General features: G+C 39.5%; 1 protein-coding gene across 2 annotated transcripts in view; it reads left to right on the top strand.

Annotated features, from left to right (window-relative positions):
• The first annotated feature begins 5,183 nt into the window (after positions 1-5,183).
• The window catches only part of LOC149078497 (uncharacterized), a 76,716-nt gene continuing 62,097 nt past the window's right edge, over positions 5,184-19,802 (top strand). Inside the window, exons 1-2 of one of the 2 annotated variants that reach the window (XM_089240609.1) lie at positions 5,184-5,487; positions 8,342-8,391. In XM_089240609.1, the coding sequence (XP_089096735.1) occupies positions 5,369-5,487; positions 8,342-8,391 (169 nt within the window). In that variant the 5' untranslated portion in view covers positions 5,184-5,368. The remainder of the gene's footprint in view (positions 5,488-8,341; positions 8,392-19,802) is intronic. The other variant, XM_089240608.1, reaches the window with a different exon arrangement.

Genomic DNA, 19,802 nt, shown 5'->3' with positions numbered 1-19,802 from the left:
GCTCAAGTGATGAACAGTCGCCCACGATACGTTGGGCTGTTTAAATGGCCACTTACCATCGAAATTCATTTTTTTTTTATTTGCTATTCTATTTTAGCTTCTTAAACTCGACGTAAAACTCCAAGATGAAGATCTCATTAAAATGAAATTTCAGTCTAAACTGATATCAATGCTCATAGAAGACCTGTGCGGCATAGAAAACTTTAAGAATGATCTACTGATGTTTCTACTGTTTGTTGATTTCTCCTCCGTTGCCATCGATAACGATGATCTTATTCTTTCGTCGTCTAGATTTTTTTTTATGTTTCTGAAGAAAATTTGTGTTTTGTGATGAACACAGGTTACCTCAGTAACGACAGTGCATAGACACTGTAGGCATCTTCTCTTTTTACGGGCCCCATTTAAAATAGAATTTACCATATTTCTAATTATTTAGTCAACATTTCTTATGGCTTCATACCAAAGATTACCGTTTAGTGCGGTATAAATGAAGAACACCAGGACTCCGCTACCGGATTAATCCCGTTGCCGAGATCTCTTACATCCCAGCTCCGTGGCAGAGTCTGAAATATAAAAAAAGATCATTTTTAGTGCCTAAACCTCCGGGCTCTAATGATAATATTGGGACTCGGGGTTTCTGACGGCAATAACCGAACGATAATTACATTCGAAAAAGTCCCGTTTCCAAGTACGGTTACCATATATCTCGTTTGGTTGAACGGGACGTCTGGTAAGCCAGTAATGGTATGTTTTTCTTTCTCACACGATTGGGTGCAAAATGTTCAATATCTCGTTGCATTTTTTTTTTATTCTATTCTAAAACGGGACTTCTTTTTTCCCCTTTGAACTAAAAAGTTCTGAAGTTTTTTTTTGTTATTCAGTTCTTGTGAGGCGTTAGAATGGGATTGTCTAATGTACACGGGCCGTTCAAGTATTACATCAGCAGACTTTTAGCCACTTTTGACCCCCTCCCTTATCAGTTAAGCCTTCGTGTATAAAGGGGTTCTACGAGGGGCTAACGGGAAAGAGTAAACATCTCTTTCTCGTTAGCCCCGGGGTGTACGAGCAGGCTTCCTCCTTTCTCAGTTTTCGAATCTCGTAACCCTATGGAGATCAACACCAAATATCCTGGTTAGATTTTTTTCTCGATATACAGCAGCACAAATTTCCCTCTAAAATGAAGCTTAACTAGGGTTACCTGGTTTGAAAACTGAGAAAGGAGGACGCCGGCACGCACACCCTTAGTGGCGTCACATACCAATTTTCACAATAGCTTAAAAGCTTTGCTTATAAGTCAGCAAAACACGGACTCCTTCACCCCCTCTGCCGTCAGCAAATTTTCGTCAGCACTCGCTCCCCCCCCCCCCTTCTAAAGCATATTAAAATCAGATACGTACGCGGGGTGGGAGGCATCAGCCCCACTATGCCCCCCCCCTCAATGATAAAACAAAAAAAGTTTTTGATGCAAAAAATATGCGACATGCATTCACCAATTAGCTACCGAAATTCCCCTAGAATTTTTTGTTTCTGCTTTTTTTAGCAGTTCTGTTTCAGAGTTCGGTTTACTATTGCGGGCAGTTTTATTGGTCGGAATAGTGGCGCCATCTATTGTGGAAATTGGGATAGGTGACGTCACTAAGAGTGTACGAGCAGGCGTCCTGTCTCAGTTTTCGAATCTAGTAACCCTATGGAGATCAACACCAAATATCCTGGTCAGATTTTTTTTCCTCAATATACAGCAGCACAAATTTCCCCCTAAAATGAAGCTTGACTAGGGTTGCCTGATTCGAAAACTGAGAATTGAGGACGCTTGCACGCACACCCTTAGTGGTGTCACTTATCCCAATTTCCACAATAGATGGTGCCACTATTCCGACTAATAAAACCGGCCACAACAATAATTTTTTCCCAACTCCAAAACAGAACCGACTAAAAAAAGCAGAAACAGAAAAAATTCTGGAAATTTCGACGACTAATTGGTAAATGCGTGTGGGGGAAAACAAACTCAAACCAATGAAGAAATATATGTTACAAAGTAGAGAGAAAAAAAAATTTCAACAGAAAAAAAGAAAAATCATTCCGGAAACCTGAAAAAGGGGGACAAAAGGGTGAATTTTCCGAAACGTAGGAGGACGCTTGAAATGACATCAAAAAAGGAAGACAGTTAATTACCCTAGTTTAGTATTCCTGCAAATACGGTGACCAAATTACACGCATCTTATAGACATTATCTCTTAACATTTAATTTCATTAATTTACATAAATTACATTTTCATTCAAGTTGCTTTGAGATTTCTAAATTTTTATTAAAATCATGGATGACACATATACTAATGCGTATGGATGCTATGTGAGCCGTATTTTCTGGGGCATTCCCCCTATTTTCAGAACTTCACGTGAATATCCCGACTTTTCTTTATAAAACTAGCTCGTTTTCTCTCGTATTTCCAACAAAATTTATTTGAATTCTTTTCTTAAATAAGGGATTAGGGTTATTTGCCAACTTTATAAATTATAATTTATTTGTAATACAGTCGAATCACGTTTTAATGAATACCGTTGTAGCGAAAATTTCGTTTCAACGAACATTTTTTTAATCCCCCCAGATAAGTTTATATAGGAACAATGCAAATGCCTGGAATTAATTTATAACGAAATTTCGTTGTAACGAAGTGATTTTTCCGGTGTCTGGGGGTTCGTTATAACGAGATTCGACTGTAGTACATATTTATATTGTACATAGTCATAATCAACATAATATATATATATATATATATATATAATGATAATTTGAATAACCATCCCACATATTTGCTATGTTGAACGTTTTATTTCTTGAAATTCAGCATGAGAGTTCACTGCAACTTGCAGTAGTACTTCATTTACCAGGATCGAAAAATTTTCGGATTTCCAGTATTTTGTTGTATTTTTTTTTTTTTTTGTGGACATATGGTCAGCCTATGTTCATCATTTTGGTTCGTTTAATAAATCCGCCGAAATTCCGTTATAACGACAGTTCTCAATCAGAGGGAAAACTGTCGCTTTAACAAATTTTAGTTTTTTTGCAAAAAAAAACAAACTACAGGGTATCCGACTTATAACGTTTCCCTGCTTAGTCCGAATGGAAATCATTAAATTAACACTGAAAAAATAATCATTGGCATATGAAATAGATGAAATGAAAATTATGACAGTGCCATGTTGGTTGTCATTTATCTTACTGACGAAGCCCTCAAATTCCCCGCCATCCAAACTGATGATTCTACGAGGCAAGATTTGTCAATGAGAACTATGTCATGTAGGGAATTGACATAATGTTTTCAAAATTCTTAGTGATAGTTATTTTTATACCACACTGCATAACATCTTTGAAGAAAATTTTTGGTGTATACATGTAAAGCTTCTCAAGTGTAAAATGATCTGTTTAAGATTGACCTTCTTAAGTTTTAAATGATCCGTGGGATGGAGAACGTGAGTCATGATTGGGAGTGAGTGCTCTACTCTGATGAAATTTAGTTATTCAATCAAAACTGTCCTGTCAAATAACAAAATTGCCAGCCGGGTAGAGCAAGCATTTTGGCGCCCCCGTGTAATATAAAAGGAGAAGTTAAAGGGTCATTTCTGCGCCACCTGTCCAGCGCCTGGGACACCAGACCCTCCTGCTCACCATCCCTTCACCAGGGTCCTAGCTATGCCCCACTTCACATCCTGGAGCAAGGCCCCTAGGCTAATATCTATTGTGAGTCAGACTTAACGGGCCCTTCTATAGTTATTTATAATATGAGAATTATCCAGGGTCCCGGTGCTAGATCCCTGGGAGCTCCACCCTTGTGGGGGGTCATGGTCCTGGCCACAGACATCTAAAATACACTTTTCTAGGATTTAGTCTGATTGCATGTTTGTAAGGTTTGCTTTTCGAGCTTGTGTGCACGTGAATCAAGACTGGTTCGTGAACCGAATCATTTTCAGTCAGCTGTTTTCAAACCAAATTATTCGCCAACCGAGCCTTCGTAAACAAAGCATAATGTATCTTGATCAGTGGCATTTTCTTTAATAAAATATGGTCAGACTAATTTCAAACTTTTCTATTGTGCGTACATGCATTTGCTTTAGACTAGAATCTCTTAATAATTTTACATTAAAACTTGCATTCAGGCCGTTTGCTTTCATTTTAATTACCTTACCGGAAAAAGCAAAAAATATAGGAGAACAGACCATTAAAAAAACAATCTTATTGAAGTATCAAAAGATATCGATGGATTTCCGGTAATACTAGGGTGACCATACGTCCCGTATTTCCCGGGACAGTCCCGGTATTTTCTGTATTTTTGGTCGTCCCGACTTTTTCGCAAAAGTGTCCCGGTTTTTCCCGTATTTTACACGACGCTTACTTGAATTTTTATTCTTTATTGAAGTCAAAGATTGAAATTATTTTTCAACTAATAAACTATATTATGATAATTACAACTATAAATGAGAATATTTATCTCCCACATTTGTCTCGGTGAACGTTTTTTTCGTGAAATTCATTTTAATCCACTGCAATTTGCAGTAACGTTTCATTTCCCGCCATTGTGATTTTACCGTAATTTTAACAATATTTGGCAACTTTGCTCGGTTTTGGCGTCATTTTTGGCGATAATTGGCGATGTCCCGTATTTTCCCGTATTTGGAATCTCAATGTCCCGTATTTCTCTCGAGGAAATATGGTCAGCCTAGGTAATACAATAATAATTGTACATAGTGACCATACATCCCGTATTTCCTGGGACGGTCCCGGTTTTCTTTCTTTTTCTGGCCGTCCCGACTTTTAGGCAAAAGTGTCCCGTTTTTTACGTGACGCCTGCTTGGATTTCTATTCTTCATTGAAGTCAAAGATTGAAATTATTTTTCAACTCATAAGATCATTAATCTCCCACATTTGTCTTGTTGAACGTTTTATTTCGCGGAATTCATTTCAATCCACTGAATTTACAGTAACGCTTTATTACAGTACCCGCCATTGCAATTTTTCTATAATTTCATAAGCAATATTTGGCAATTTTGTGCACTTTTGGCGTCATTTTTGGTGATAATTAGCGATGTTCCGTATTTGGAATCCCAATTTCCCACATTGTTTTCGAAAAAGTATGGTCAGCTAAGTTATACAGTACTTCTGGCTACGAAATTTCCGGTAAGATTTTCTTCGTCCTCGTTATTGTGAACGGAGCTGGAGGTTAATAATTGTAGAGTCGTAATATGGCAACATGGGTTAAGGGAGATATAATTGTTATTTTCATAAATCGCACATTGGGGGCGCCTTTGATTAGATAAAAGTTGTATTTGCTTCAGTTTTGCATTTTAAAATAAGAATTGAATTGATAGACATATGAGTGCATACCCTGCGGTAAATAAATCGAATCATCACCACATGACACTCACGAGGAGGCCCAAAGATTCGCTTCTCGGCAGCAATAGAAAGCGTACCCACAGCGTCATAGAGAAAAGGTTTGTGAAATATAGTAAATGGAACAATTTATCATTTATATTACTCAGTATTTAATTTCGTGTTCGTCAGTGTGAAAAACACGTGTTTATGTTTTGACATCGAAATTTAACGACTAGTGCTCGACTATTGGAACTGTATGAAGTGTTACATTTTTTTTTTGATATCATGTCGGTCATGTTAATTTTCATGATGATAATGTTTTTGCAGTTGCTAATTTTGTTAGTTTGGATCTTGAGGGGATAGGGGGCCCCTGACTTTGACATGGGGGGGGGGTGGTGCTTGCGATAGGGTTTAGGGTCAAAGGTGTTTGGTTACTCAGTGAATGTTCGAATTTTCGAGGATCCCTACATCATAGGTCCTGGGTAAATGTCCAAATTGCCTGTACAGCGATACACCTGGACTTTCCGGATACGCCCATTCTTCGAGATGGGAAGCGATGTGTGTCCGGTGTTCAAAGGTCAAAGTGTTTTATTAGAAGGTTTCAGTGTCAGTGACCATGCGGCTAAGATCGCTTAAGCGGGATTGTCGTAGAATCAGCAATTTCTGATTGCGCCAAGGTTTTAATCGTTTGGCGATCCAAATTTTTCTTGTTCACTAAGCGTCTTCAACATCGTAGAAATTGAGAATGGCTGCCAATTTAAAAATAATTATAACATTTGAATACTCTGAAAATAGACAATAGCCCAAAATACAAAGAAACGTAGGCTGAGAGGTAGAGAGGATATCTACACGGCAGCATAAATTTTTTCAGTGTGCAGCGGTTGACTGCACGCGGATTGTTCTATTGTTTGAAAACAAATTTCACCATGTATTTATTCAGTGTACAGCTAGTTTCAGATGGAAGCACTATATGCAACAAGCATTACGCAGAAACAAACTTCGCGTCAGGTTCACTGCACACACACACACATTCCAACATGTACCAATTCGTTAGAAGTTCCGCAGGGAAATATGGACGAGGTGCATGTGTGGTTCAGTAGTAATGGCTTATTGTATATTTTTTGCTTGTTTATTCTTTGTATGGCTAACATGTACACACATAAACATAGCTAAATTCAGACACTACGTCTCCCAAATAACCATGTTTCGATAGGTATGTATGGGGTTGGCAACCACTCAAAAATGGTGCACAGCCTAATATCTATGTACCAAAAAAACTCTACAAGGAAGGAAAAACAAATTAAAGATCGTAACAAAACAAAGGTGAAAGAGAAGGGGTAAAAATTTGTAGGTCACCTGCTTGATTCAAACCCACGATCTTTGGCGTGCTGATATGGTTAATTTTCTATAAGCATAGTCACAGCCAGTGTGGCAACTTTTTTTACGCTCCAAGCAAACTGCTAAAGCAGCCAATTGAAAATGGTAGAGAACAAATACACAAAAAATTATATTTATTACATAAAATCAATCATAATATACAGAAAACTATGAAGAAATTATACACAAAAAATTGAATTAACAAAATATGTTATTTGATAGAAGGTTGTGCCAAAACTAGCAAACACTATCGGTTATCAAGGTTGTTCATTTTGGTGCGAATATGTCACCACGCCTATGGAAAATGAACTGCTGATACTGCACGCTGCCACCTGGGCTGATTTTGTTTGGTATTTATAACTTGTAATACATTATGTATATATCAACTACAATAGTAGCATGCATGCACATAACTTTCACGTCTTAAAAAAAACAAGCAAAAAAAAAAACAGAACAGCTATTATAATCATTTTTTTGGTAATGTTTTTACGAGAAAATGCGATGAAACTTAAATTCTGCATACGAAGAAAAAAAATTCATCGAAGGATTATCCCTATATATCCAGAGGCAACATTATCACGTGTTATCAAATACTGCTGTTGGCTTCTTTTCGAAATCAGCGTTGTTAGTGCCACCAAAAAAGGTACTTTCGAGTACTTATTTGCAGCAAAAACTTTTCATTGATTACTTGATAAACAAAATTCAGTTGGATGTATTGTCCCTGAAAAGAGGTTTATTGCAATAGACTGTGGTGTTATCGCACAAAAGCAGTGGTAACAAAAACTTCATGAACACTTTTGGTGATCAGGTGGTATTGAATATCAGTGTTTTTAATTTAGACGTCCTCGGAAGAACTAAATATGTGATGAGTCAGGCATGGATCCTGGACTTTATATATGGGATGGGAGGGCCGAATTGTTTAAGCTCGCAGAATCATCACGTATTTTAAAGGAAAAATTACTGGCAAATTTACTCTGCATTATTTTGCTCTTAAGAGAGGTGATCGCACCCCACCGTACTTGTGACGACTATAAAAATGTATTAAAGGATATTTTTTTGTGTGAAATTTTGAAAAAGGTGTAGCGAGATGTCAAAATTACCTCAAAAATATCATTATAAAGGGGTTTAAGCTATCGTAATAAAGGATAATGTTGTATTCAGAGAAGCTTAACATTAGACTATAGAAAATTCTAACCAATATATGAAGGGGAAAAAATCATTGTAAAAGAATTTGTTATATCAAGTATCATTTTAGCGAGGTTTCATTATTGATGAATAAAATACTGTTATAGGCATCTGTGCGTGTACGAACAAAATATTCACACACAGATTTTACGGCACTACCACTTGATATTTTTTTTTCAAGTAGTGAATTATTGTCTGTGTATTATACACAGGAAATTACTTTAATTCCAAATGAAATGAGAAATGTAACAGTATGATTCCCTTGTTCAGGAAAAAAAAAAAAGACAATGACTCCCCTTTAATGTGGGAAATAAATTCCAAATATGCATTATTCGTATTATATGTGCATTATAAGTTATGTTATAAAAATTACATATCGTGTGTTTAATGTTGATATTTTTCTCATTGCAGTAATGGTGAGTGTGATGATGAAAATGCTGTGAAAAGAAGAAACACAGAAGGTACCGTGTATTCTTTATACTGTTTATTGTTGTTCATTTCTTTGTATGTACAGGGTCATCTCAAGAGCATCATGGCCCCTCCTACCCGGACAAACTGATTTTTTGCCCCCTCCCCGTCTGGCTAGAAATGACTACCTACCATATCAATAAGCATGCCTACTGTAGTTAAATTTGAAACACATCTCATTCTTATGAGGACCCCCCCCCCCCCCCATACCCCACAGGGTTGTGATTTAAATCAATTCATTTCGGATGTGAAAAAAATCTTTCAAACAAGTATAAAATTATTTATGAGCTTTAAAAAGTGATTTAAATTTTTATTAAATTATTTTAATTATATTTTTAGTTATTATTTATAGCATCAAAATATATATTAATATATGTATATTAAATATCATAGTCTTACTGATTCAGCTGACAAATGGTTGCTCAAAATTTACAATGATGAAGTTATGGGCTGTAAAGCTGACTTAGAAAATCACATTTTGCATGACAATCGATGAATGTATGAATATCCATAATGAACCAATTGTGTGTGTGTTATCAAGCAGTGTAGTAAAGTTATCCATGTTGATACTATTGACACATCAGGGCTCATTGCATACTGGAAATTATTTAGCAAATTTGGTTTTTAGTTCAGTGAAATCAACAGAAGAAAACTATGGCCGCTGTGGTGGTCGAGTGGTTATAGTGCCGGACTCGTGATGCGAGGATCCGGGTTCGAACCCCACAGTGGTGGTCGGCTGAAGTTGGTTTTCTGTGGTTCCCAACTTCAAGGCGCAAATGCGAGCCGATCTCCCCGTTAAAAAGTCTCGCCACAGAGAGCAACAGTCCTACAACGGTAAATCATTCAATCATAACACTTCACTCATAGTTAGTAAAACTGGGGGCAGATGACAGCACTACACATAACAAGCATTACACAGAAACAAACTTTACATCAGGTTGGACTACACGTACACGCACATTCCCGCATGTACCGATTCGTTGGGGGGTTCCGCGGGGGGGGGCATGTGTGGTGTAGCAGTAGTAGGTAGGGAGGGACTCGGGGATTCATGATGTTCTTGGGTCAGCCATCTCGTTGGGCAATTTGCCTGTTGTGGCGTTGTATTTGTATTTGTAAGTCCTGTTGTTACCAAAGTTTTTTTGAAGACCACGGATCTCAAATAGATAATGACATCTCCAGTAAAATCGGAAATATTGGTTTAATAAGACATGTCAATGACGTGATTGCAATTCTGAAATCGATACCAAAAACTATTGATTTTGTAAAAAAGAAACAACTGCTCCCTAGCTGAATGGGTATTCCTAACTAGCATGGAAAAGGCTGCAATTGAAGACAAAAGAACCATCAAACAATAAAAAGGTCTTGTCTTCAACATATAAAAATAGATATGGACAATCACACATATTAATAGATGCATACTTTGCTGCGTTTATTCTAAGCTCATCAGTGTTAATTTGTGATATGGGAATTGATGTCGCAAAAGAAGAGAGAAATTAGGGTCTGTATCAAACAAAACTGTGGCTCTAGGTTTCCGACAAGACAATTACATTAAAAGTTTTGGGGAAGTTGGAACCATTTCATGCCAAAAATGTTTTTAATCAAGGTTGTTCATACAATGTCCGAGTTTGAGTGGCCGAATAGTTTTTACTAATGCTTTTGGTAAAGATGTAATTAAGAAGAGTGGTATGCAATTTTTTTGAACCTGCTAACCACAGCTAAAGTATTGACTGCCTGCACTGAAAGGAATAGGCAAAAGAATCAAAACTAGTGTTTCTAATGAACAGGGGTGGGAACTCTGCGCCAATTGCGCCGCACTGTGCCAAAACTAATATCTTGCGCCATCCTGCTCCAATAGCGTATTTTCGCATTTTTTTGCGCCAAATAGCGAATTTTGCTTCAGTATGCCCGGAATTTCGGAAAGGACGCTAAAAAAATTTTGTTCCTGCTAGCCACGAAACGTTTCTTTACGAGAGAGAAGAGTGTGTTTTCTTCCACTATACTTAAACTATCGACCCCTGATCGGGCTTTCCATCGCGAAACCTCGGATATTGTCCGTGATCGTGGAACTGAAGATGGCTTGCAATGCCTTTTCAGCTTTAAAGTGCAAATTCGAGTGTTTCCGTTTAAAAAAAAAAGTCATCACTGGAAGCAGCAGAAATTACTGTAGTCTCGATTGTCATTGTGTTAAATCCCGATGTTTCGTGAAAAAAAATTTCATTCCGGGAGTAAAAAGCGCATGTCCGCCGAATTACGAATGTTTTGTTTAGAAACTTTGCCGAATAATGAGCGTTAAATCGCTAATTTTGCCGAATAACGAGCGTTAAATCGCTAATTTTGCCGAATAACGAGCATTAAATCGCTAATTTTGCCGAATAACGAGCGTTAAATTGCTAATGTTGCCGAATAACGAGCGTTAAATCGGCAATCTCGCCAAATAGGGAGTGTCAGATCGCCAATCTCGCCAGATAATGAGTGCTGAATCTCCAAACATCGAGTTGATTGTTCCGAAATTCTCTCCCATTTTGCAACAATTTCTTTCCAAGTATAAAAAAATTAAAAACTTATAAATTTTTTTTAGCTCATTTGAAGTGCTGCTGTTCAAGGCAGCAAATAGTGCCTACAGTAAGCAAAAATCATCTTAAATAGACGGGTGCAAAAAATTTTATGATAGCCGCTCTTTCAAACAAGGTGTCAAAAGCCTAAAACACAAAAATCAAGCTGACGAAAAGATGTTTGATAACAAAAGACAGTGCAGTTTTATTTTGAAAAGGGTTGAGGGTTAACGAAAATATTCTTGTTAATTTCACTGTTCCAATTTATAAATATCTGCTCCGAATCCCATATTTTGCTGCTCCAAATCCCAAATTTGCTACTCCAAAACTGCTCCGAATCCTGAATTTTGCTGCTCCGAAATGGACTTAGTCACTTCCCACCCCTGAATGAAGCAAATGATCAATTATTGAATATGATATAGACCTATGCAAGATATCTATTCAAGAAATGTAAGGGTTTTTTTTTCTATTTTTCCTAATAAAATGTTCCATCATAAACTGAAGAGCCAAAAAAAAAACTGGTCCAGACATGTGTATGCAAATAAAGAGATATGGAACCAATCAGAGTATGGTGTTGCGGTCGGCAACGCCTATATAACACAACAAGTGTCTGGCGTAGTTGTTAGATCGGTTACTGCTGCTACAATGGCAGGTTATCGAGATTTAAGTGAGTTTGAAAGTGGTGTTATAGTCGGCATACAAGAGATGGGACATAGCATCTCCGAGGTAGCGATGAAATTTGGATTTTCACAAACGACCATTTCACGAGTGTACTGTGAATATCGGGAATCCGGTAAAAAATTAAATCTACGACATCGCTGCAGCCGGAAAAAGATCATGCAAGAACGGGACCAATGGCGACTGACGAGTATCATTAAACGTGACAGACGTGCAACCCTTCCGCAAATTGCTGCAGATTTCAATGCTGGGCCATCAACAAGTGTCAGCGTGCGAACCATTCAACGAAACATCATCGATATGGGCTTTCGGAGCTGAAGGCCCACTTGTGTACCCTTGATGACTGCACGACACAAAGCTTTACGCCTCGCCTGGGCCTGACAACACAGACATTGGACTGTTGAGGACTGGAAACACGTTGCCTCGTCTGACGAGTCTCGGTTCCAATTGCTTCGAGCTGATGGACGTGTACGGATATAGAGACAACCTCATGGACCCTACATGTCAACAGGGGACTGTTCAAGCTGGTGGAGGCTCTGTGATGGTATGGGGCGTGTGCAGTTGGCGTGATATGGGACCCCTGATACGTCTAGATACGACTTTGACAGGTGACAGGTACGTAAGCATCCTGTCTGATCACCTGCAGGGTCAGGTGGGGTAAAATGGTCATAAAAAGTGGTGTTTTCGTCTTTGAAGAGGTATAACCATATAAATTTTTCAATAATATCTTTTGGCTGATATTTTACATTACATTCTTAGAGAGTATATTAGCTCATTTTTCAAAAATATTTTTTGAGTGTAACAGTTTTTTTTCAGCCACTTTTTACACACTTTTATGACCACTTTACTCTAAGGGGTGGAGTAAAGTGAGTAGTGCATGGGGTAAAATGGTCATACCAAATAATAATGAAATTTTAAGAAAATAATCAGTGGGCATTGAAATTTTATTTAACACATTTATCAAACAATAATTTTCTACTTTTAATGTACTCTATGGTAAAAATGGGCTTCATTAAGATCTTCAAATACAACTGATCTCTTATATCATTTATGTCCTCGTTTTCTGGAAAGGTATAAAAATTCATTATTTAGGCTTTTTCAAGATATTCAACAGATAATAAACCCTTATTAATCACTTGTCTGATAATTTGCATCCATTGGTTTTTGTTTTCTTCATAATAAACCAGCACCCCACACACACATCCTTCTGACATCTTTTATAAATTTGAATAGTTGTTATAGATTTGCCTCAGATCTTCAGGAAATTTTTTCTTTGGCTATGGGAGTTTTATGATATTTTTGTATATTTCTATTTTGTGGCAGTCAAAGTTCAACTATTTTGTTAATTAAGGTTTCTCCTGTGCCATCCTGAACATGTTTTCATTTTGCCTTTAAGTTCTGTCTTACCCTTTTGTTTACAGCTGAGATTAACGAGGGCAAGGTAGTCAGTATATGGCTCGTTTCAAGTCTTTCATCAGACACAATACTAATATTAGCTAATCTTGACACTTCTTCACCTTCTAAGATCAAGTCAGCCATTCATGAAGTTTATTCTGTATCTTTATTTTACTTGGTCGTGAATTGTGAAAGTTCAATATCTACAAAAGGGTGGGGGTTGTTCACATCGGTATTGAAGGCTTGAAATCTCTTGCTCAGTTTCCTTCACATGTCAACCATGATTTTCTTCTACAATCCTTTTTTCTTGACTTGTTAATGATCCATCTTCTTTAAGAGTGATATGGAATCTTCAGCTCGTGTTTTCTTGCAGCTCATATGATACTCTTTCCAACTAGCAATACTAATGGAAGGATGTCAGAGTACTGTTATATATTCTTTTCACATGTAGGTTCAAACACATACTTTCCAAGCGCATTTTTGCTCTGGAAAAGAAAAAAAAATGAACTGTAATAAGTAAAAAGTAAATTAAGTAAAAAAAAAAAAAAACTGGTATCAAGTAAAAAAAATTCTTGAAATTTCAATTATATGTTAGGCAAAATAGCTCCTAACAACTAAGTGTTAGTTTATCCTAATGCTATGACCACTTTACCCCACGTTGTTTAAATTACTGTAAAATATGAAATATAATGATTACAACTTACCAGTGAATGAAATAATGTTCTTGAGACACTATTGGAGTGCCCTGCACAGCCAATCTATAAAAAGTTTGAGCAACTAAAATGTTAGAGAGAATTATTCATGCACTCAAAGAATGGAACCCGAGCTTGAACAATTAAAAAAACAGTTTATTGCCACTAAAATGTTACTTGGCATAAAATTTTAAGTAAAAAACTTTGCTACTTGCAAGTGAAAGTTAAAACAGAAATTTTGTAGCAATATCAATTGAAATTCTGAATTTATGCCATTTTATGTTCAGTATGACCATTTTACCCCACCTGACCCCACCCATTCATGCCCATTGTGCATTCCGATGGACTTGGACAATTTCAGCAGGACAATGCGGCACCCCACACTCCAGAATTGCTACAAAGTGGCTCCAGGAACACTCTTCTGACTTTAGACACTTCCGCTGGCCACCTAAATCCCCAGACACGAACATTATTGAACATATCTGGGATGCCTTGCAACGTGCTGTTCAGAAGAGATCTCCACCCCCTCTTACTCCTACGGATTTATGGACATCCCTGCAGGATTCATGGTGTCAATTACCTCCAGCACTACTTCAGACATTAGTCCGAGTCCATGCCATGCCATGTCGTGTTGCGGCACTTCTGTGGGGACGACGACAATGGCTTCTACAGTGTTAAGACGTCTTTTGACGGAGCTCCGGAATTACATCATATCCCGGCGTAACCATTTGTAAGCTGACGGATCCTGGTGTGCCGTGAGTTGGGGGACATCGAAAGGACTCTTTAGAACTTCGAAGCAAGCGTCTACGGCGTCGAGATGAAAAGTTATCTTCACTTACATCGCGCCGAGTGAATTGCGGATCGGTCGGCCATTGTCTACAGCGTTAGCCCTCCCATTGGACTTCAAATTCATCAAATGTCGGCTGATTGAATAATTTTTGTGTACTTTATGTGTGACATAAATTTTCGGTTCAAATTTATCATCGAAAATCGTTTTTAATTAAAATTTGATCGATTTCAAAGTAAATTCTATGAAACCCGCCATCTTAATACAAGCCTATAGATTTATCATTATTGTAGAGGCTGTATTATTCTTCTATGGCTCCATAACATGTGTAACAAGGCCAATCTTATTATTTGTAATATAAAGGAGTTCTTATTCTTGAATTCTATTTTCGGCTGGCCTCGAGAGCAGATTACTTTAAGATGCACTACTGTTCCTTCAAAGGCCGAGAATAATTATTATAAGTAAAGTTGCCTAGAATAAGGTATAATAAATAAAATTAACACAAACAACAGCAAGGATAATACAAAGTCACATTACTGAACAAAATCTTTGATCAACATGAAATTTGAACAATTGCGACACCACTTAGCCATGAATAACACCACGTCATCGGACAACCATATCGATGTCACCAGTATCCGCAGCTCGCAACTTTTGAATGCTTTGGACCTATCCGGTGGACCTGGGACACCTTCCTACGCAACACGAAGCTGCCAATGTTCAATGAAGACTGCTACTCCCCTCTACGGATTAGTTCCCAAGAGGAACTTCCTGAAATCAACAGTTCGTGCTTCAGATGTCGTGACTCCGGCTTTGCATCCCCAGACCCAAAAGAACATTGTGCCAACTTCTGTGGTAAAAGCGATCTTAGGTGACCACGAAACGAATGAAACTCTCGATGCTGATGACTTCTATACGTATGATGCTGCGTGGAACATCTGGACACTTTTAACTGATCCCCGAAGAGATTCGTTGGGCAGATCCCATCACCGCCTGCCTGTCAGTGATCATGAAAGTCTACAGTGCCTGCTAAAAGGCACCATAGATGCAATTAAATCGACTTGGAATCTCGTTCGAGACACCCGAAAACTCTCCTCGGGAAAGGTGCGGCGCAAGGTGTCATTAAATGATCAACACAGTGTTCGTCGTCTATTAGTCGACCTGGTCATGGAGATAGTTGGGCAGTCAGAAACTCAACCCTCGCCTACGAAGAATTCTAACGTCAAAAGTAAATCAAGCAAAGTGACCTTCCCTGGATTACGGAGCAAAATGACCCAAAAAATCAGCGATCGTGTAATGGGCCAAACTAGCATACAACGTTCTCCAATCGTATCATGTACGAATGAACTTCGGTCGGATGGTGTTCTAACGGTTGCTTCGTGTTACGAAAGTGAGCAGTCAGTAGTCAAGAGAGTGAATCAGCGAGAACATAACATATTTATTAGTAGAGACACTCAAACTGATCATCTGTCAGTGTGTCGGAGTGAAACTGGTCCACTTATTGACAAAGAAACTCAGACGATCTTGGATCATGCTCCGGATGTGGACTCACCAGATCGGGAAGATTGTCTCACCGACGAGCGGCAACAGAACTTTCAATTTGTAGTAGCTTCCCAAAGTGATACAGAATATAATGGTACGGGGCCAGACGCCCCACGAGAGAGGAACGCCTGTGTTAGCCCAACGACGACAGTATCCTCTCAACTGCCAACCTCGATATTTTACGTTGAGGATAGCTGGAACAACGAAACCACTTTACCTTGGGAACCTCCCAAACCTCAGAGACAACGTAAAGTCAAAATTGACAGGTCTAGGCAAACGAACAGTCCTTCGATAGAAATTGAAAAGATGGACGCCTGGCCACAACTGCATTCGAATAAGCAACTGAAGAATAGCACTGCGCTTCCAGCTGAAAAAGTGTTGTCACCTTCCTCCCTCGGATTAAAGAGAACGTGGGCAGAAGTTGTAAAAATGGAAGACAGTGGCCAAAAGTGGTCCAAATATCAAATATTATCGGGCAGGCGGCTTGCACCTGAAAGGACTAAGGGCGTGGACATCTCCTCGCTACACTTGTCAAACCCAGTGGAATCAGATGTACAAGCGGAGGTAATTTCATCGCATGACGTGAACGAAAAGAGACAATCCAATCCACTCTCCTGGGCTGAACGATGTGAAGACTATGACCGAACTATGAAAGGGACTGATACCGTAACAACAACACATAGCCGTAAGCAACTGAGAGAAGAACTTCAGGGCAGTAAAAATAGTCGGCATGGCAAAAACACTTACGCAACAGAAACCCACCAGGCTCGTCACCAGCGAATGAGCTACCTAACCAACACTAGCAGCGGTGCGGCGAAATTAGACTCTTTCAAGGTATATAGACGTAGTCAGGTACAACACGCAGAAGAGCAGTTGGCTCAGCCGTCAAGTAGGAAGGCCACAAACCCTCCCAATTTTGATGCTGAAAGAAATGTCAGGAGGTCTGATTATGATCCTCATGGGCGTGACTGTTATCCACCACACCGACGGAAACACATTACGTCTGACCATTATACTTCCGACTATAGGGACAGTACACTGGGTACAGCGAGAGAACACTTTCGACAAGACCAACGACGAAGAAAATACCATCTCTCACAAGGAGTAGTACGTGAGGAAAGGCGGGTATATGTTGACACACGTGAACTCGGACGCCATCGGAACTGGCAAAATATACGAGGCGTATCGACGAGACGAATGCAGATGACCGGGTATACTCAACCGATCAACACTCATATGGACAGAACGGGCAGATGTGTTGACTGTGTGCTCATGAACATGGCGCAAGACCTCCACTTTAACACGGACCACAGGTCGAGGAGCAGAGAATGTCCCAGTTTTCTCCTCACAATAGGTCTGCAGTCGACTCGCCAGTTATTTAATAAGCGACGCAGAGATTGGTAAGGCGTGATGGTCGAAGAGAAAGGTGTAACAGTAAGTTACTAACTATGGGCCTGAATCTAGGCAGTGAATTAACACGAAACTGATGACGTCACATTCGGCAAAAAACAACCAAGTAAGACACGGACTTCGTCTCCTCCAATTAAATGCAGACAAAGCTAAGATCTGTATCGAACATATGGAGGCTTTCGTAAGAGCACAGTCAGTAGATGTGGTTCTACTTCAAGAACCATGGCAAAATAGAGGTCTTTTACGTGGTATTCCACAATCATGGCAGTCGTGGACGGCGCAACTATGCAAAAGTGCTATATTAGTCCCATCGACTCATATTAGACCGGCCACGTACAAGATTGGCCGCCACCTGGTAGCTGTTCAGATAAGTCTGCAGGGACGTGAACTTATAATTGCTAGTGTATACATTTCTCCGTACGAAGAAGTAGACGAAGCCATAGAGGAGATGGATGATCTTTGCGAGTCAGCACCAGGTATCGACATTATCTTCTGTGCGGACGCAAATTGTCATTCTTCGTGGTGGGGCTATCGAGAGACGGATCCAAGAGGGCGCGCGATGCAGGAATTTCTCACCAGCAGGAACTTGTTTCTGTTTAATTCTAGACGGACAAGACCTACCTACGAATTTTATGACGCAAAAGGATGGCCAGATCTTACTTTTACAACGTCAGAAAATATTTACAGGCGTTCCGATTGGTCAGTAGGTACGGAAGATTCGTATAGTGCGCACAAATATATCCATCTACAACTCAATATTACGCCTAGATATCAAAAACCTACGAAGTATAGAACTACCACAAGACGATTAGCAAAGATCAGGCCTGCTACAGAGCAGATCTTCATGGACCTCCAAGAACAACTTCACATGGTTTTGGACGAGGATCAGGTTAATGCATGCTTTGACGCCTCAATGCAGCGGCTGAAAGAACGATGTATCCAGGTGTTGGGCTATGCACAACCGCGTCTTACCGCTTCTTTGAAATGGTGGACTGATGAGTTAGCAGCTTCACGCAGGCAACTTCGTAAACTAGAGCGTCGTTTCATTAAGGCCAAGGGTGATGATAGAGTACAGGCGAGGATGGAGTTTAGAAAATTCAGAGCAGGGCATATTAAGGCCGTAAACAAGGCAAAAACGACTAGTTGGATTGCCTTTTGCACAGAGGAAAGCCGCCCATTTGGACAAGCATACAAATCTATGTTCAAAACGAAGCGTCTACCACCGCAGGTAATGATGTCCAACGGTCCACATACTGGTGCCACGATGCTGGAAGCGGCCCAAGCACAATTGGAGGAGATTTTTCCGAACCTCCCGGATACTATAAATTTGACTCCATACACGCCATCTATGATTATGACGGACCCACCATTCACTCATACGGAGATCAATCAAATAGTCAGAAGACTGAACAATAAACGAGCTCCGGGTATTGATAACATAAATATTCCTCTTTTGAAAACCCTAGTCGCAGCCCATGGTCATGTTATCACAGATATCTTCAATAGTTTAGTCAAGTTGTCGGTGTTCCCAAAGTGTTTCAAACGTGGTAAGGTCTTGCTTTTCCTGAAGAAAGATAGGGATCCAGGGGTGCTGCAGTCGTATCGCCCCATCTGTTTACTCTCTACAATGGGTAAAGTCCTAGAAAAATTGGTGGTGCAACGGATCACCTACTATCTAGAGAAGGCAGACTGGCTTAGCCCAAGACAGTTCGGATTTCGTACAGGTGGCTCGGCAGAAAAAGCAATAGAATCACTGATGGAAGAGATCACGACTAGACATCGACAAGGTCAAGTAACGGCCATAGTTTCCATAGACATTCGCGGTGCTTTTGATTCGGTCCGCCATGAGATAATAATCAATACTGTACGAAAATTACCAATTCCTTACAATCTCATTTGTATAGTGGAGAACATGCTAAAAGATCGAACGGTTGTGATGCCAACTGATGGAGGAGACGCGGAAAAGCATCAGGCCATGGGCTGTCCTCAAGGCTCATGCAGCGGTCCGCTACTATGGTCTATCGTGCTTGACTCACTGCTGAAAAAGAATTGGGGACCGGATGTCTATGTCCAAGCTTTCGCCGATGATCTGGTGTTTGTGATCTCGGCGAGAACTCCCAACGACATTGGCAGCACTGCGGATGCCGCGTTTGACGAACTGTCAAAATGGCTAGAAGATAATCGTCTCAGCATGGAGGTAACTAAAACTAAATTACTATGGCCACACCCCAAGAAAAAACGTCCCTGCATAAGAATCAATGGTGTTCGACTGCAAATATCTAAATGCATGAAATATCTTGGAGTGCATATTGACCATCAGTTGAAATTCACGACGCATGTGGCGAAAC

This window comes from Pholcus phalangioides, unplaced genomic scaffold (assembly GCF_987345545.1).
Source record: "Pholcus phalangioides strain wild (caught in Gottingen) unplaced genomic scaffold, Ppha-v1.0 ptg000013l_1, whole genome shotgun sequence".
Classification (NCBI taxonomy): Eukaryota; Metazoa; Arthropoda; class Arachnida; order Araneae; family Pholcidae; genus Pholcus; species Pholcus phalangioides.
Note: the sequence above shows the minus strand (reverse complement) of the source record. Positions and strands in the feature narration are given on the sequence as shown.